Source organism: Crinia signifera, chromosome 9 (genome assembly GCF_055691185.1).
Source record: "Crinia signifera chromosome 9, ASM5569118v1, whole genome shotgun sequence".
Classification (NCBI taxonomy): Eukaryota; Metazoa; Chordata; class Amphibia; order Anura; family Myobatrachidae; genus Crinia; species Crinia signifera.
In genome coordinates this window covers 145,204,404-145,224,920 of record NC_139225.1, presented here as the reverse complement: position 1 = coordinate 145,224,920, position 20,517 = coordinate 145,204,404, and the positions used below count along the sequence as shown (strand labels likewise).

Below are 20,517 nucleotides of genomic sequence, written 5' to 3'. Positions count from 1 at the left end.
GTAACTATAAATTTTGCTCTGCCCCTGCCAAAAAGTTTGTGGCGCCCCCTCCCCCCTCCAGGCTCCTCTCCAGCATGTTTCCCCAGCGTGTGACGTTATAACTGCACATAAAAATAATAAAAGAAAAAAATAATAATAAAAAAAGGTGTGGTGTCCATACTCCCCAGTATAACCAGCCCCGGTCCTGGTTACAGAAATACAGGGGGGGGGGGGGGGATGAAATGGAGTCCCTCTGTATTTCTATAATCAGCACCAGACACTTGGCCCGGTCATACTTCTCAAAATGGAAGCGGTACAGTCATTAGGTCGACCCCACTAGGTCGACTGGCAGGAAGGTCGACCTGACTTAAGGTCGACATGGGCGAAGGTCGACATGACTTAAGGTCGAATTTGCATAAAGGTCGACATGAGGAAGGTCGACTGGTCATAAGGTCGACATGGGTTTTTCACTGTTTTTTGATCCGAATGTCGACACAGTCGACATGGACACAGTTGGCAATGAGAATCGGACCCTCGCATCGCTCGCTTCGCTCGCAATGCTTCGGGCACGGTGCCTCGCTGCGCTCGGCACACTATTTTATTCTCCCACCACGCCCTAGTGGATGGTAGGGCATGAAATACCGCCTGTCGGCACATGTCGGCTCAAAAAACAGTAAAAAACCCATGTCGACCTTATGACCAGTCGACCTTCCTCATGTCGACCTTTATGCAAATTCGACCTTAAGTCATGTGGACCTTGGCCCATGTCGACCTTAACTCAGGTCGACCTTCCTGCCAGTCGACCTAGTGCGGTCGATCTAATGACTGTAGACCTAAGTTCATTCTAATAGATGACCGCTTCCCCTCAAAATACGGGGGACAAAAGGAGTAGAGGTCGCCTGTATTTCGGAAACCAGCACTGGGCTCAAACCAGAGGCATACTGGGCTGGGGGGCAGGGTGCCCCCTGTCCCCCGGGCCACTACATATTTTGCTCTCCAGGGCCGCACATATAAGTGGCAAATGGTAATGAAATATAGAGCTCCGGCCGCTCAGTCTGTGGTGCAATACAATCGGAGTCTGCAGATTGTAGTTCTGCCTCCCTCACAGATGAATCTATGTGCAGGACAAGCAGCCGCAATGCTGCGGAAGAGAAGGCTGCGAGGAAGAAGCTCCGGGAGGCGGAGCTACAAGCGGCAGCCTCCGATTGTATTGCCGCACACACAGAGCTCCCAAAGCCTGCTGACCCCATCCGCTCCCCCTTCACTCCTGCGGCTGCCATGGAGAGATTGCATACCACTGTTCTTTGTATACTGTATTAAAGTATTAAAGTATATGTGTACACTGTACAGTGTGTGTCGTTGTGCCCCTGGTCCCTATACAATGTGTGTGTCAGTGTGCCCATGGTCCCTATACAATATATATATGTGTGTGTGTGTTTGTGTGTCCATGGTCCCTATATAATGTGTATGTCTCGATGTCCCCCTGGTCCCTATACAATATGTGAGGGGTGTCAGTGTATAAGACACATACAACGTGTGTGCATCTCAGTGTTCCCCTGGTCCCTATACAATATGTATTTGGCAGTGTGCACCGGTCCCTATACAATATGTGTTTGTCAGTGTGCCCCTGGTCCCTATACAATGTGTATGTGTGTGTCAGTGTGCACCGGTCCCTATACAATGTGTATGTGTGTGTCAGTGTGCCCCTGGTCCCTATACAATGTGTATGTGCACATCAGCGTGTCCATGGTCCCTATACAATGTGTATGTGTGTGTCAGTGTGCCCATGGTCCCTATACAATATGTATGTGCACATCAGTGTGCCCCTGGTCCCTATACAATGTGTATGTGTGTGTGTGTCAGTGTGCCTATGGTCCCTATACAATGTGTATGTGTGTGTCAGTGTGCCCATGGTCCCTATACAATGTGTATGTGTGTGTCAGTGTGTCCATGGTCCCTATACAATGTGTATGTGTGTGTCAGTGTGTCCATGGTCCCTATACAATGTGTATGGGTGTCAGTGTGCCCCTGGTTCCTATACAATGTGTATGTGTGTGTCAGTGTGCCCCTGGTCCCTATACAATGTGTATGTGTGTGTGTCAGTGTGCCTATGGTCCCTATACAATGTGTATGTGTGTGTCAGTGTGCCCCTGGTCCCTATACAATGTGTATGTGTATGTCGTTGTGCCCATGGTCCCTATACAATATGTATTTGGCAGTGTGCACCGGTCCCTATACAATATGTGTTTGTCAGTGTGCCCCTGGTCCCTATACAATGTGTATGTGTGTGTCAGTGTGCACCGGTCCCTATACAATGTGTATGTGTGTGTCAGTGTGCCCCTGGTCCCTATACAATGTGTATGTGCACATCAGCGTGTCCATGGTCCCTATACAATGTGTATGTGTGTGTCAGTGTGCCCATGGTCCCTATACAATGTGTATGTGCACATCAGTGTGCCCCTGGTCCCTATACAATGTGTATGTGTGTGTGTGTGTGTGTGTGTCAGTGTGCCTATGGTCCCTATACAATGTGTATGTGTGTGTCAGTGTGCCCATGGTCCCTATACAATGTGTATGTGTGTGTCAGTGTGTCCATGGTCCCTATACAATGTGTATGTGTGTGTCAGTGTGTCCATGGTCCCTATACAATGTGTATGGGTGTCAGTGTGCCCCTGGTTCCTATACAATGTGTATGTGTGTGTCAGTGTGCCCCTGGTCCCTATACAATGTGTATGTGTGTGTGTCAGTGTGCCTATGGTCCCTATACAATGTGTATGTGTATGTCGTTGTGCCCATGGTCCCTATACAATGTGTATGTGTGTGTCAGTGTGCCCCTGGTCCCTATACAATGTGTATGTGTCAGTGTGCACCGGTCCCTATACAATGTGTATGTGTGTGTCAGTGTGTCCATGGTCCCTATACAATGTGTATGTGTGTGTCAGTGTGCCCCTGGTTCCTATACAATGTGTATGTGTGTGTCAGTGTGCCCCGGTCCCTATACAATGTGTATGTGTGTGTCAGTGTGCTTATGGTCCCTATACAATGTGTATGGGTGTCAGTGTGCCCCTGGTTCCTATACAATGTGTATGTGTGTGTCAGTGTGCCCATGGTCCCTATACAATGTGTATGTGTGTGTCAGTCTGCCCCTGGTCCCTATACAATGTGTATGTGTGTGTCAGTGTGCACCGGTCCCTATACAATGTGTATGTGTGTGTCAGTGTGCCCCTGGTCCCTATACAATGTGTATGTGCACATCAGCGTGTCCATGGTCCCTATACAATGTGTATGTGTGTGTCAGTGTGCCCATGGTCCCTATACAATCTGTATGTGCACATCAGTGTGCCCCTGGTCCCTATACAATGTGTATGTGTGTGTGTGTCAGTGTGCCTATGGTCCCTATACAATGTGTATGTGTGTGTCAGTGTGCCCATGGTCCCTATACAATGTGTATGTGTGTGTCAGTGTGTCCATGGTCCCTATACAATGTGTATGTGTGTGTCAGTGTGTCCATGGTCCCTATACAATGTGTATGGGTGTCAGTGTGCCCCTGGTTCCTATACAATGTGTATGTGTGTGTCAGTGTGCCCCTGGTCCCTATACAATGTGTATGTGTGTGTGTCAGTGTGCCTATGGTCCCTATACAATGTGTATGTGTATGTCGTTGTGCCCATGGTCCCTATACAATATGTATTTGGCAGTGTGCACCGGTCCCTATACAATATGTGTTTGTCAGTGTGCCCCTGGTCCCTATACAATGTGTATGTGTGTGTCAGTGTGCACCGGTCCCTATACAATGTGTATGTGTGTGTCAGTGTGCCCCTGGTCCCTATACAATGTGTATGTGCACATCAGCGTGTCCATGGTCCCTATACAATGTGTATGTGTGTGTCAGTGTGCCCCTGGTTCCTATACAATGTGTATGTGTGTGTCAGTGTGCCCCTGGTCCCTATACAATGTGTATGTGCACATCAGCGTGTCCATGGTCCCTATACAATGTGTATGTGTGTGTCAGTTTGCCCATGGTCCCTATACAATGTGTATGTGCACATCAGTGTGCCCCTGGTCCCTATACAATGTGTATGTGTGTGTGTCAGTGTGCCTATGGTCCCTATACAATGTGTATGTGTGTGTCAGTGTGCCCATGGTCCCTATACAATGTGTATGTGTGTGTCAGTGTGTCCATGGTCCCTATACAATGTGTATGTGTGTGTCAGTGTGTCCATGGTCCCTATACAATGTGTATGGGTGTCAGTGTGCCCCTGGTTCCTATACAATGTGTATGTGTGTGTCAGTGTGCCCCTGGTCCCTATACAATGTGTATGTGTGTGTGTCAGTGTGCCTATGGTCCCTATACAATGTGTATGTGTATGTCGTTGTGCCCATGGTCCCTATACAATGTGTATGTGTGTGTCAGTGTGCCCCTGGTCCCTATACAATGTGTATGTGTCAGTGTGCACCGGTCCCTATACAATGTGTATGTGTGTGTCAGTGTGTCCATGGTCCCTATACAATGTGTATGTGTGTGTCAGTGTGCCCATGGTCCCTATACAATGTGTATGGGTGTCAGTGTGCCCCTGGTTCCTATACAATGTGTATGTGTGTGTCAGTGTGCCCCTGGTCCCTATACAATGTGTATGTGTGTGTCAGTGTGCCCATGGTCCCTATACAATGTGTATGGGTGTCAGTGTGCCCCTGGTTCCTATACAATGTGTATGTGTGTGTCAGTGTGCCCATGGTCCCTATACAATGTGTATGTGTGTGTCAGTCTGCCCCTGGTCCCTATACAATGTGTATGTGTGTGTCAGTGTGCCCCTGGTCCCTATACAATGTGTATGTGTGTGTCAGTGTGCCCCTGGTTCCTATACAATGTATATGTGTGTGTCAGTGTGCCCCTGGTCCCTATACAATGTATATGTGTGTGTCAGTGTGCCTATGGTCCCTATACAATGTGTATGTGTGTGTCAGTGTGCCCATGGTCCCTATACAATGTGTATGGGTGTCAGTGTGCCCCTGGTTCCTATACAATGTGTATGTGTGTGTCAGTGTGCCCCTGGTCCCTATACAATGTGTATGTGTGTGTCAGTGTGCTTATGGTCCCTATACAATGTGTATGGGTGTCAGTGTGCCCCTGGTTCCTATACAATGTGTATGTGTGTGTCAGTGTGCCCATGGTCCCTATACAATGTGTATGTGTGTGTCAGTCTGCCCCTGGTCCCTATACAATGTGTATGTGTGTGTCAGTGTGCACCGGTCCCTATACAATGTGTATGTGTGTGTCAGTGTGCCCCTGGTCCCTATACAATGTGTATGTGCACATCAGCGTGTCCATGGTCCCTATACAATGTGTATGTGTGTGTCAGTGTGCCCATGGTCCCTATACAATCTGTATGTGCACATCAGTGTGCCCCTGGTCCCTATACAATGTGTATGTGTGTGTGTGTCAGTGTGCCTATGGTCCCTATACAATGTGTATGTGTGTGTCAGTGTGCCCATGGTCCCTATACAATGTGTATGTGTGTGTCAGTGTGTCCATGGTCCCTATACAATGTGTATGTGTGTGTCAGTGTGTCCATGGTCCCTATACAATGTGTATGGGTGTCAGTGTGCCCCTGGTTCCTATACAATGTGTATGTGTGTGTCAGTGTGCCCCTGGTCCCTATACAATGTGTATGTGTGTGTGTCAGTGTGCCTATGGTCCCTATACAATGTGTATGTGTATGTCGTTGTGCCCATGGTCCCTATACAATATGTATTTGGCAGTGTGCACCGGTCCCTATACAATATGTGTTTGTCAGTGTGCCCCTGGTCCCTATACAATGTGTATGTGTGTGTCAGTGTGCACCGGTCCCTATACAATGTGTATGTGTGTGTCAGTGTGCCCCTGGTCCCTATACAATGTGTATGTGCACATCAGCGTGTCCATGGTCCCTATACAATGTGTATGTGTGTGTCAGTGTGCCCCTGGTTCCTATACAATGTGTATGTGTGTGTCAGTGTGCCCCTGGTCCCTATACAATGTGTATGTGCACATCAGCGTGTCCATGGTCCCTATACAATGTGTATGTGTGTGTCAGTTTGCCCATGGTCCCTATACAATGTGTATGTGCACATCAGTGTGCCCCTGGTCCCTATACAATGTGTATGTGTGTGTGTCAGTGTGCCTATGGTCCCTATACAATGTGTATGTGTGTGTCAGTGTGCCCATGGTCCCTATACAATGTGTATGTGTGTGTCAGTGTGTCCATGGTCCCTATACAATGTGTATGTGTGTGTCAGTGTGTCCATGGTCCCTATACAATGTGTATGGGTGTCAGTGTGCCCCTGGTTCCTATACAATGTGTATGTGTGTGTCAGTGTGCCCCTGGTCCCTATACAATGTGTATGTGTGTGTGTCAGTGTGCCTATGGTCCCTATACAATGTGTATGTGTATGTCGTTGTGCCCATGGTCCCTATACAATGTGTATGTGTGTGTCAGTGTGCCCCTGGTCCCTATACAATGTGTATGTGTCAGTGTGCACCGGTCCCTATACAATGTGTATGTGTGTGTCAGTGTGTCCATGGTCCCTATACAATGTGTATGTGTGTGTCAGTGTGCCCATGGTCCCTATACAATGTGTATGGGTGTCAGTGTGCCCCTGGTTCCTATACAATGTGTGTGTGTGTGTGTCAGTGTGCCCCTGGTCCCTATACAATGTGTATGTGTGTGTCAGTGTGCCCATGGTCCCTATACAATGTGTATGGGTGTCAGTGTGCCCCTGGTTCCTATACAATGTGTATGTGTGTGTCAGTGTGCCCATGGTCCCTATACAATGTGTATGTGTGTGTCAGTCTGCCCCTGGTCCCTATACAATGTGTATGTGTGTGTCAGTGTGCCCCTGGTCCCTATACAATGTGTATGTGTGTGTCAGTGTGCCCCTGGTTCCTATACAATGTATATGTGTGTGTCAGTGTGCCCCTGGTCCCTATACAATGTATATGTGTGTGTCAGTGTGCCTATGGTCCCTATACAATGTGTATGTGTGTGTCAGTGTTCCCATGGTCCCTATACAATGTGTATGTGTGTGTCAGTGTGCCCATGGTCCCTATACAATGTGTATGTGTGTGTCAGTGTGTCCATGGTCCCTATACAATGTGTATGTGTGTGTCAGTGTGCCCCTGGTCCCTATACAATGTGTATGTGTGTGTCAGTGTGCCCATGGTCCCTATACTATGTGTATGTGTGTGTCAGTGTGTCCATGGTCCCTATACAATGTGTATGTGTGTGTCAGTGTGTCCATGGTCCCTATACAATGTGTATGGGTGTCAGTGTGCCCCTGGTTCCTATACAATGTGTATGTGTGTGTCAGTGTGCCCCTGGTCCCTATACAATGTGTATGTGTGTGTGTCAGTGTGCCTATGGTCCCTATACAATGTGTATGTGTATGTCGTTGTGCCCATGGTCCCTATACAATATGTATTTGGCAGTGTGCACCGGTCCCTATACAATATGTGTTTGTCAGTGTGCCCCTGGTCCCTATACAATGTGTATGTGTGTGTCAGTGTGCACCGGTCCCTATACAATGTGTATGTGTGTGTCAGTGTGCCCCTGGTCCCTATACAATGTGTATGTGCACATCAGCGTGTCCATGGTCCCTATACAATGTGTATGTGTGTGTCAGTGTGCCCATGGTCCCTATACAATGTGTATGTGCACATCAGTGTGCCCCTGGTCCCTATACAATGTGTATGTGTGTGTGTGTGTGTCAGTGTGCCTATGGTCCCTATACAATGTGTATGTGTGTGTCAGTGTGCCCATGGTCCCTATACAATGTGTATGTGTGTGTCAGTGTGTCCATGGTCCCTATACAATGTGTATGTGTGTGTCAGTGTGTCCATGGTCCCTATACAATGTGTATGGGTGTCAGTGTGCCCCTGGTTCCTATACAATGTGTATGTGTGTGTCAGTGTGCCCCTGGTCCCTATACAATGTGTATGTGTGTGTGTCAGTGTGCCTATGGTCCCTATACAATGTGTATGTGTATGTCGTTGTGCCCATGGTCCCTATACAATGTGTATGTGTGTGTGTCAGTGTGCCCCTGGTCCCTATACAATGTGTATGTGTCAGTGTGCACCGGTCCCTATACAATGTGTATGTGTGTGTCAGTGTGTCCATGGTCCCTATACAATGTGTATGTGTGTGTCAGTGTGCCCATGGTCCCTATACAATGTGTATGGGTGTCAGTGTGCCCCTGGTTCCTATACAATGTGTATGTGTGTGTCAGTGTGCCCATGGTCCCTATACAATGTGTATGTGTGTGTCAGTCTGCCCCTGGTCCCTATACAATGTGTATGTGTGTGTCAGTGTGCACCGGTCCCTATACAATGTGTATGTGTGTGTCAGTGTGCCCCTGGTCCCTATACAATGTGTATGTGCACATCAGCGTGTCCATGGTCCCTATACAATGTGTATGTGTGTGTCAGTGTGCCCATGGTCCCTATACAATGTGTATGTGCACATCAGTGTGCCCCTGGTCCCTATACAATGTGTATGTGTGTGTGTGTGTGTCAGTGTGCCTATGGTCCCTATACAATGTGTATGTGTGTGTCAGTGTGCCCATGGTCCCTATACAATGTGTATGTGTGTGTCAGTGTGTCCATGGTCCTTATACAATGTGTATGTGTGTGTCAGTGTGTCCATGGTCCCTATACAATGTGTATGGGTGTCAGTGTGCCCCTGGTTCCTATACAATGTGTATGTGTGTGTCAGTGTGCCCCTGGTCCCTATACAATGTGTATGTGTGTGTGTGTCAGTGTGCCTATGGTCCCTATACAATGTGTATGTGTATGTCGTTGTGCCCATGGTCCCTATACAATGTGTATGTGTGTGTCAGTGTGCCCCTGGTCCCTATACAATGTGTATGTGTCAGTGTGCACCGGTCCCTATACAATGTGTATGTGTGTGTCAGTGTGTCCATGGTCCCTATACAATGTGTATGTGTGTGTCAGTGTGCCCATGGTCCCTATACAATGTGTATGGGTGTCAGTGTGCCCCTGGTTCCTATACAATGTGTATGTGTGTGTCAGTGTGCCCCTGGTCCCTATACAATGTGTATGTGTGTGTGTCAGTGTGCCCATGGTCCCTATACAATGTGTATGGGTGTCAGTGTGCCCCTGGTTCCTATACAATGTGTATGTGTGTGTCAGTGTGCCCATGGTCCCTATACAATGTGTATGTGTGTGTCAGTCTGCCCCTGGTCCCTATACAATGTGTATGTGTGTGTCAGTGTGCCCCTGGTCCCTATACAATGTGTATGTGTGTGTCAGTGTGCCCCTGGTTCCTATACAATGTATATGTGTGTGTCAGTGTGCCCCTGGTCCCTATACAATGTGTATGTGTGTGTCAGTGTGCCCCTGGTTCCTATACAATGTGTATGTGTGTGTCAGGGTGCCCCTGGTTCTTATACAATGTATATGTGTGTGTCAGTCTGCCCCTGGTCCCTATACAATGTGTATGTGTGTGTCAGTGTGCCCCTGGTCCCTATACAATGTGTATGTGTGTGTCAGTGTGCCCCTGGTTCCTATACAATGTATATGTATGTGTCAGTGTGCCCCTGGTTCCTATACAATGTATATGTGTGTGTCAGTGTGCCCCTGGTCCCTATACAATGTGTATGTGTGTGTCAGTGTGCCCCTGGTCCCTATACAATGTGTATGTGTGTGTCAGTGTGCCCCTGGTTCCTATACAATGTATATGTGTGTGTCAGTGTGCCCCTGGTCCCTATACAATGTTTATGTGTGTGTCAGTGTGCCCCTGGTCCCTATACAATGTGTATGTGTGTGTCAGTGTGCCCCTGGTCCCTATACAATGTTTATGTGTGTGTCAGTGTGCCCCTGGTTCCTATACAATGTGTATGTGTGTGTGTCAGTGTGCCCCTGGTCCCTATACAATGTTTATGTGTGTGTCAGTGTGCCCCTGGTCCCTATACAATGTGTATGTGTGTGTCAGTGTGCCCCTGGTCCCTATACAATGTGTATGTGTGTGTCAGTGTGCCCCTGGTCCCTATACAATGTATATGTGTGTGTCAGTGTGCACCGGTCCCTATACAATGTGTATGGGTGTCAGTGTGCCCCTGGTTCCTATACAATGTGTATGTGTGTGTCAGTGTGCCCCTGGTCCCTATACAATGTGTATGTGTGTGTCAGTGTGCCCCTGGTTCCTATACAATGTGTGTGGGTGTCAGTGTGCCCATAGTCCCTATACAATATGTGTGCCCATGGTCAATCAGAAAGTTATGAGATGCAATGGAGGCTGTAATCAGATTTAGCATTTTTTTTTTTGGCTCAAACAACCTGCGGTGTGATGCCACAGCCGGAGGACACTTTTTACATAAGGTTCCCCAGCCAAATCATGAGCACGTGGCTGGTCAGCCCGGTCTGGGTACCTGTATGAGAGGGGGTCCCCCCTCCAGGGGAACCCCGGCCCGTGCTGAAGCCCCTGGCTGTCCCTGCCACCCCTGGGCTGTAGGTGGCAGGCTGACGGTGTTAAAGTGAGAAAATAAATGGTTAAAAATAGATATTGGGTTCTGTAGTAGAACTACAGGGCCAGGCAAGCCTCCTCTGCATGATGGGACTTTGAGAACCACATGTTCCAGCATGCCGGGCATTAATGGGCCCGCTGGGACTTGTAGTCTTACCATATACCCAATACCTCAAGAACAAATATGAACAGCTGTATAAATAAAACATTAATACATAGTACATATACAGTACATTAATACATACTATAGGGTCCAATGTAGGACTGTCCTCTTGTCCAGTAGAATCCACATCAGTACCTGTGAATAAAAATCATACTCACCATTCCATCCGGTGAAGATCGCGTCCTCTTCCGTCCAAGCAGCATCCAGGGTTCGAAAACAAACAAATCAAACACCATATCCAGCGGACTGAGGGAGCTGCAGGTGTGTTGACACTTGCAGCCCCTCCCCCAAATTGAGGGAATTCTTTTTTTCTCGGCCAATTACTAGCGTGCTCCGAGAGAGCTCCGCTTCTGTGATAGGCTTCCTTCGAAGTATATGTCATTAATTTAACATGGGATTCTATGGTGGGAAACACAAGGTGACCACATTTAGTGGGTGCGCAATGGGTTTTGCAACATATCGCCACTCTCCTGACATTGTGATATGTTGTAAAACCCATTATTCTGGATGGGTTACACCACCTGATCGGCCGGGTTGCTAGGCGGAGAGTTGATCACCAATGGCTGTTTAGTATGTGTGTGTTGTTTATGTTACCCTTCACCATTCTTTAGTGCCGCCACCATTAAAATCTTCATTCATATAGTCAATAATCTTGACATTCTTCATTAGGCAGCGGGGACCCTGGATAATCCGTCACTGCTCTGAGCGGTAACCATAGTAACACATGCACTGTGTGGCTTGGCGACATGCCTGTGTCAATATGCTAAACGTCTGCCTCATGTCTCACATTATCTCGTTACAGACGGAAATTATAATGTTAAAAATCTCCACCGGCACCCTGACTATAAACCGGACAGCAAACAGGACAAAAATATAAAAAAGACTTTTGATTATGATGTGGCCCTTTTGGAACTGAAGTCGCCAATTAAATTTTCTGCCAAAGTCAGGTAAAAGATATACTCGCCTTATTATAATCACAATATACATATATATATATATATATATATATATAGTAAAAGCAGAAGGTAAGGCGTCACTCCAGGGCTTAGTGAAAATCAACTTTATTGTGAGGTGGTCAACGCCGTTTCGGGTTTCCCCCTCGTCAGGACCAAAAGTGCTCTTTTGGTCCTGACGAGGGGGAAACCCGAAACGGCGTTGATCGCCTCACAATAAAGTTGATTTTCACTAAACCCTGGAGTGACGCCTTACCTTCTGCTTTTACTATATCTGGCGGATTCTCCACCGTGGATGGCACCCAGGCAAGAACATTAAGAGTGCGGGGAGTGCCGGACATCAGCGAGATATATATATATATATATATATATATATCTGTATAATTATTATTATGGAACTTTTTCATTCTAATTAACTTGTGATTCATTCTCTATTTCATGTTTTTATTCATGAATCATTTTACTGTCCGATAGCCGTATATACCGATATGAGTTTTGGGTCATTTTTTTTTTTTTTTTTGCAAAGTGTCTTCTCTGAATATTTCCTACGGTAAAAAAATAGGATGCAAATGATTATAATAAGAAAATGATTCTCCATCTAGCGCACGTTTGCCTACCTTCCCAGGAGGCTCCCGAAAATTAGCGCTGCCAGGCAGAAAGGGGTGAAATGCGCATGTGCATTTTAATCCCAAAATCCTGGCAAAAATTGGCCTAAATCCTGGGATTCTTCTGATCCTGGGATTGGCATCCCTAAACATGACACTCCCCCCCCCCGCCCCCATGGCGCCAGATGGACTTGGGGGAATGGATTTAACAGTGGGTTCTAAAGATCACTTTTGAGCTGCTAGATATATGACAGGAATAGGCTAGGTTTGGTAATGACATTAATATCATTGAAATGTAATATTCTATATAACCAAGAATAACATTAATAACTTCAATCCAAATGTTGTTTTGGTTTTGTGTGTGCAGACCCCTCTGTCTCCCGTGTACGACCGCTACATCCTGGGCATTAAAACTATGGGGGAAAGACGTAACTTGCAAGGACCACAGTGAGTATGGCAGGCAGGACATCTGGGGGGAGGTACTTAGAATTAAAGAAGAATAGTGGTACTTGTACATTCTTTTTAAGATGAACGGGTTTGTGTAGCAATATTTATTTATTTATTAACCATTTCTTATATAGCGCATACATATTCCGCAGCGCTTTACAGAGAATATTTGAACATTCACATCAGTCCCTGCCCCATGGAGCTTACAATCTATATTCCCTACCACATGTACATGCACACACAGACATTCTAGGGTTAATTTTTGTTGGAAGCCAATTAACCTATCTGTATATTTTTGGTTTGTGGGAGGAAACCGGAGTACCCACAGGAAACCCACGCAAGCACAGGGAGAATATACAAACTCCACACAGTTAGAGCCATGGCGGGTATCGAACCCATGACCTCAGCGCTGTGAGGCAGTAATGCTTACATTACACCATCCGTGCTGCCCCCAATACATACAAGTATAATCTATCAATACACAAATGTGCACATAGAATGTATCTGCTGTAATATTACAGGTATCATTTTTGGGTTGATTTTGCTATTTCTCAAGTAAATACCCAGGGGGTAGCTGGTTACAGAGTCAATCTCCAAAACGGGGGGGTCCAATCACAGCCAAAGGTGTCCCAAATTGTAAAATCAGCAGGTGCTCCCTGACATGTTTCGCTGTCTAGCTGACGGCTTTCTCTTTTTATTTATTGTATGCCCTAAGATTTGTCTTACTGTATATATATTTTTTACCGTATCAACATAAGAAATCTTAATAATAAATATTGTGCATTGTTCTTTACAAAATAACCAATTGATCCATTAATTTAGCGGTCCACCTTTTTGTTGTTATATCGATTTGTGGGAAGAACCAATCTTCAGGGACTAGTGACATCACTTTGTCCAGTGGCGTAGCTAGAAATTTTTCTCCCCCTGTCAACAAAAATTCCACAAGAAGGGGTGAGGCGATGGACTACGGGCGCCGCTGGCTGAGCTGACAGGCAATCCAGGCAGCAGTGAACGCTGAGCTGGTCCTGCTCCGTGCCTATCTAATGAGCAGGGTCCCAGCGCAGTGCATATGTAATGAGCGGGACCCGTTCACAGGGGCATAACTATAGCACCGCAGCCCCCGCGACCGCGGGGGGGCGCTATGCATGTGCGGGCGCCGGGGGCTGCAGTGCTATAGTTACGTTACACCCCGCCGCCCGCCGCACCAACCCCCCCATCCCCAGTCTTTACCTGTGTTCAGTATGCACTGGTCCGGTCCCGGCTCCCATCTTCTGCTGAGGACCACCACAAAATGGCCGCCCCCATATAGTACACAGTTCTCTGAAACCGTCTGCTGTATGGGGGCGGACATTTTGTGGTGGTCCTCATAGCAGAAGAAGGGAGCCAGGACCAGCGCGTACTGACTGAACCTAGGTAAGACTGCGGGGGTTGGTGCGGCGGGCGGCGGGGCGGGTGAGTGGCTGGGCGCCCTCCCTTTAACGGTGGGGGGGCGCCCAAAATGTAGTTACGCCACTGCCCGCTCATTACATATGCACTGGACGGGGACCTGCTCATTCAATATGCACTGCACTGGGTCCCCGCTCATTAGATATGTACAGGGTGGGACCAGCTGAGCGCTCACTGCTGCCTGGGTTGCCTGTCAGTTCAGCCAGCAGCGCCCACCCCAGACCCCTAAGCCACCGCAGGGTCTGCCACATATGTAGCTAAGCCACTGACTATGTCCATGACATCACCTGGGCTAATTATAAAAGTCTATTCAGAGCGACATATGGCAACCAAGCCAGTATTTACTCTTCCTTTATGATTTGTTCAGTAAAGATTCTATTGGCTGCCATGGGATCCAGCATTATCTTACATCAGTACTGCGCATGCGCCGGTCCCAGTGCCTGTCATCTGTGTTATACAGGCGCCGGGACCATGATATCCCTTCTATGGACTGTTCCCGAAGCAGTCCATAGAAGCTGGCTGCATGCGGAGTACAGAGATATGTACTGTGCATGTGCCAGTCCCAGCATCTCTCAGGTTAGCACTGGTGCCAGGAATGTACCGCATGAGATGGGGACCAGGAGCCGGCGGCAGGTACGAGCCGCCACTGGTGCTAAGGGACCTTGCTGAGCGTTCTGAGTGATCTAGCATCGCTCAGCAAATCTCCCCATGTGTAGGCCCCTTAAGGAAAGCGAATATTGGGAGATAGTGGATATTAGCCCTCACTCACTGTACATACTGCATTCTTGTTTTAGAAGATATATTAATGCCTCAAGACCTGGTCTCAGCCTTGTTTGTCACTGAGGAAGTGAAGAAGAAACCAGAGGAGAAGAATGTTCTAATAAAGCGGGGGCCTAAGGTACGTGGACACATGACAATCTACTACTTGTACGACCAAGATTACAGCTGGACATAAAGCATACTTGCCTACTGTAAGTGTCTCCTCTCCAGGAGATTGTGACGTAAAGATGCCGCTTTGTCATACAGTATATAATATTGCTGCACAATTCCACATCTGTATTATTAGTATACAGGTAACCGGGAGTACATACCAGTGGCGTAAGTTCATCCCAGTTGTCCGGAGGCAAGATAAATAACTGTGCCCCCCCTTTCCCACAAACACATACCACCTTGTATGAATATATTTTAACTTGTGTTTTTTTAGGTATGTTATGTGTAATATGTTTAAAATAAATAGTGTGGTGGTCCTGATAGGAGGAGGAATCAGCTATAGAAGCGATATCAATGGATTTCTATTAACTGATTTAAAGTAGCAGAGGGGGAGAAGTGCGGAAATTTTCGATATGCAAGCAGGGGCGGCTTTCATGCGAGCTGCGGGTGGTGCATATATGACACGCATGACATGAGTTTCACAGCTTTGCATTTCAACCAGAATCAACACCTAAGTGTAAGACTTGGGGCCAAATGTAATAGGGTGAGAGTTTCAGAAAGTGAGAGATTTTGGGAGAGTTTTCCCAGGTTGATTTTGCCATGTAATTGATTGCTGCTTTAAAAAACATGGGAAAACTCTCCAAAAATCTCTCACTTTCTGAAACTCTCACCCTATTACATTTGGCCCTTGGTATCCAGATGGCTGATAGACCGTATCTAGGCCAACACCATGTGGTCAACATAAATATTGTCAATATGGTCAAATGTCGACACAAGCAAAAGGTCAAAAGGGCTATGGGCCACACATGAAAAAGTTGAAATGAGGATCTTTTTACTTTTTTATACTTTACATTCCATGTGGACTCTGATTGGGAATGGTAGCCATGGCGGTGGAGCCAGGAGCTTGGCGAGCTAACGCACTACACTAATTAGGGGTCCACAAGCTCAGATGTCAGCATTGACACCAAACCAACATGAACTCACGTTGACTTTTTCATGTGCCGACTTTTTCCATATCAGCCTTTTGCCTGTGTCGACCTTTTTCCAGTGTCTGTAGTCTTATTTGATTACATAATGTGCTATGTTTTACATTGTCAAAATATTGCTTGAAGAGCAGGGGACACAAGTATCATATAGATAATTGGAAGGAATAGAAATCACTCCTATCCTCGCTTCTGCTGTCCGATGTGTGTAATACACAGCGAACCTCAAATGACAAAGTGTCAGACATTAGGGTGATATTGACTATAGATAGCTGTCAGGTTTGGCATGACAATATAATATACTCTGTAACAGCACAGAATATATCACTGCCCTCAAACCCCAATGAGAGAAGCTGAATGAAGGTGAGATAAATAGTAGATGACCAGGTGGTATTGCCTTGCTATAAACAAATTCAGGGTAGGTGGTGACCAGACAATTCAAAGTGTATAAAACTGCTGTGTGCCCACCACAGGAGAGTCCAACAATAAAAGACACGTGTTTCGCCAGGCGGTTTGAACACTACACAGCTCAAAACAGCCAATTACACAATCCTACCTCCATAAAACAAATAAGCTAATACAAGCAACAAATCTATTCATAAACACCTCTCCTCGCTCTAATGATACAGTAATGTCACACTAAACCTAACAACTTTTCCAGAAAACTAATTTCTGAACTCCATAACAGAAGAACCAGATCTAGAATAGCCAGTCAGATGGAAAGAGACCATCGCAAACTACCCATTACCCAGCACTTTACAGCTGAAGGTCACTCCTGTGCACAATCGGTGTGATCAATGTGTGACACGTGTCCTCTCCATAATGACATGTTACTCGTTCTGCACTCATTCCTGGTGCTCTTCCCTGTATGGTTGTGTCTCCCGTCCTGCGTCTGACATCTCTCTCCTCCACAGAGGGACGCCTGCCTCGCAGATGTCAGTAAAATTAAAGACTTTGAGAATGTGGCCGATATTGCAGACGTTGTGACTGATAATTTCTTATGCACAGGGGGTATAGACCCAGTAGTTGATCCTCAAACATGCAAAGGTAATTATATATAATTATGGGCTATTATTCATTTTACTGTTGTTTCATTTTCTTTTGTGTAGTATATACCTTTTAGTATGTCTAACTTGTAACAGCAATTAGTTATATTTTATCTCATATGTTTTAAATGGCTTCAATTTTTTTTTACCTGCCCCTTATTTTTACTGAAATTCTGCTGTCCTGTTACATCTGTTTCTCTAGTTTATGCCTTCCTGCACCTGCTGTACTATGGGGGTTATTCTGGTTCACTCCCAAAGGCAAATTCCTTCTCAAATGGTTAAAACCATGTGCACTGCAGGTGGGGCAGATGTAACATGTGCAGAGAGAGTTAGATTTGGGTGGGAATTATTTTTGGCAGGGGGGAGAAAAATTTCTAGCTACGCCACGGAATCTCTATTACAGCTGCTGCCCCCTAATGCCTCGCTCTCAGCAGACCATTGTCCCATTGTCTTGCTGCAGCATATATAATCCTCTCTGTGCTCTGTCATTGCCTGATCACCTGTTTCTCATCTCCTCACTCCCTTATTTGGCTGCAATGCTGGAACTGAATTATATCTGTGCACTGTCTTTGCCTGTTGCAGGAGATTCCGGGGGTCCTCTTATTGTGCCTTACAAGAAACGTTATATCCAGGTAAGTCACTGAAATCTCTCTCTTATACCCGAAATGCTCTTCTAATGTCAGATATGGCCAACTTTATGTCAGGTACATTTGCAGCAGTTATCTCTTGTGACCCTTCTGGCGGCTCCTCCCCCATCTTTCTCCATTATTTTATTGGAAGGTGCAGTCATGTGTTTGCTCCAAGCCTGTCCTGTTAGATATTTTTCTTTTGAGTGAAGGTCTTTAAAAATTACTAGTAAGCTTACTGAAAGCAAATGCTTCGAATGCTAGTCTGTGATTGCCTCTGTTTGTGCATGTGTGAGAAAGAGAAAGGGATGCAGTTTCAATCACAGCCAACAGATGGCAGTGTTTCGAAGACACACAAACAGACACTAGACATATATATATATATATATATGACATTATCAAGACCAGCACTCCACTAATTAGAGATGATTAAAACTTCCCCTATTCCTCTCATTCAACTAAAAATACAATTGACACCTCACTAATATGCTTTTATTCACCACTAGGGATGTGTTTACTTCAGCATCCAGTATTTTTTCACAATACAATTTTTTAATTTACTTTAATGTGATCTATTGTATCCTAACAAAGCAGTAAATGCCTTAAAATGCAGGGCCGTGCCGGGGTCTCGTTACATCCGTGAGCATCACAAATAACCGCATGCAGCGGCAGCATCTGTAGAATATGAATTGTGATTCCACAGCCTTTCAATAGCCAAAATAAACTGGGTCGGACCCGGGTTGCTGACGTAACGACCCGGGTCGAAGTGTGGTGTGTAAACACCAAACTTTATAACCCGGGTGGAGAAACCCAACAATTGGACCTGGATTTATAAGAAGGGTTAAACCTGGGTCGCACTCTATTTAATGGGTTTAATGTGAATTCGCCGGATCTGGGTCAGACCCGTGTTTGCGATGTGAAAGGTGCATAATGTGTAGTAACATAATTGACATGGGGGGGACGTATTCAATCATGTCTCCGACAGTCGGAATTCCGTCCTTTTCCGACGTAAATCGACAGTCAGAATTCAATAGAACAACAGTAGATTTCATCAAAAGATCGACATAGAATAGAGTTTTTCACACTTTTTTTTTTAAAGGACTTGTTCATACGTTACCATGATAGTAAACAATTAGCGGGAATATAATAGTGCGCCAAAAACAGCGAGGCACCGTGTTTGAAGCATGGTGAGAGAAGTGAGCCATGCGAGGGGACGCGGTATACTTATACAGTGTCCACGGAGACACACGATTTGTGGTACTTGTGTATTAGCAGGACGCCCAATTAGCATACGTACGCTAGCATACTGAAATCGCACCGCGTACCGCATGGCCCTTTTTTGTGCCTTGCGATGCCTGAGATGCGTGCGATGCAAAGCGCGATGCGATCTCACTAGTTAATATGGTATTTGTATATTAGCACGGCGGCCGTTACGCAGTTAGCGCAGCTGTGCTGTCAGAATTAGCGCACGCTGCGTAAATAGCGTAGTCCGTCAGAAGTGTGATTACTGTCTCGGGTGTATGATATCGCTGGTGTGAATGTGTTCCTAAAACACCCCCACTATCCATGCCAGCCCGAAGCGCGGTGAGCGCAGCGTGCCCCGAGAGGGGACGCGTAACATGTCCTCCCAACCTTTTCATACCCCCACTATCCACACCGACGTGGATAGTGGGGGTATGAAAAGGTCAGGAGGACGCATAACGCACCTGCTACCCACGCTTCGGGCTGGCGTGGATAGTGGGGGTGTTCTAAATCTCATTGTACTGTATATAATGTGGTATACACAGTGCTGTTCAGTATATATTGTAATACTTTTTGTATTACATCGCATCGCATTGCATTAATAGCCCGTTTTTGTGCCGTGCACCATGCCATGCGATGCGCGATTCGATTTCACTACGCAGAATAGCCCACTAAGCAAATAGCGTAGTGGGCGCCGTGCTATTACACAAGTACCCAATTTTTTTTTTTTAAACTCACATTGACCTTTTTCATTTCGACCTTTTGCTTGTGTCGACATTTTGTCTAGGTTGACCTTTTTGGTGTGTCAACCTTTGCCCTGTCAACCAATAGTGGTCGACCTAAAGACTATCGACCTTTTCACTGTCGACAAGTCGACCCGTATCCAGGTCATAACTGGCGTCATTTTAACAAAGGCTAAAACAAGTCTTTTCTTTTCTTTAGGTGGGAATTATAAGCTGGGGGACCGTGATCAGTTGTGTCAACGGCCAAAGGAGTAAAAGAGTTCCGGAACTGTCTTGGGATCTTCATACCGATGTGTTCCGCATGATGGACTGGATAAAGGGAATTGTAAAAGATGATGATCTTGTATACCTGGATTAAATCTTCCAAAATAATCTTCCAAATATTGTTAGGAAAACGGATGAGCATTTTGGGGTGTGACGGGTACAGTATTTAAAGGGCAAACATCACAGATTGACACTGTAATAAAAGACCAGATGAGCCGCTTAAGTCATTTCTTGCTATTAGAACAATGTCAACCTTTCTTCCAGAAGAAACAGACATATTCACATAGTAATAAATTAGTCCTGGTATACCCACTCAGCCGACTTCTGTTGTCCTGCCTCAGTAAATTCAGTCATAGGGGGGTATTCAATTACGTAATTAAGTAATTTTTTTTGACAGTTTAAAAATCTTCACTTTTCGCCATATTTAGGTCAACTTTACATTCGACCTATTCAATTAAATGGCACATATTTTAACTGTCAAAAGTTCCGGCATGGTCCAAAAAATGATTCGATTGGTGAATTACGCACCGATCTATATTTTTTGTTGAAATTCGACTATTTTTTAGCCATGTC

At 46.0% G+C, this 20,517-nt stretch overlaps 1 protein-coding gene across 1 annotated transcript in view; it reads left to right on the top strand.

Annotated features, from left to right (window-relative positions):
• LOC146036233 (complement factor B-like) overlaps positions 1 to 20,265 on the top strand; it is a 61,382-nt gene extending 41,117 nt beyond the window's left edge. The window contains exons 13-18 of the mRNA XM_083160106.1: positions 11,462 to 11,606; positions 12,585 to 12,664; positions 14,905 to 15,008; positions 16,938 to 17,070; positions 17,652 to 17,701; positions 19,880 to 20,265. Of these exons, the coding sequence (XP_083016232.1) occupies positions 11,462 to 11,606; positions 12,585 to 12,664; positions 14,905 to 15,008; positions 16,938 to 17,070; positions 17,652 to 17,701; positions 19,880 to 20,038 (671 nt within the window). The 3' untranslated portion in view covers positions 20,039 to 20,265. The remainder of the gene's footprint in view (positions 1 to 11,461; positions 11,607 to 12,584; positions 12,665 to 14,904; positions 15,009 to 16,937; positions 17,071 to 17,651; positions 17,702 to 19,879) is intronic.
• Positions 20,266 to 20,517: the final 252 nt, after the last annotated feature.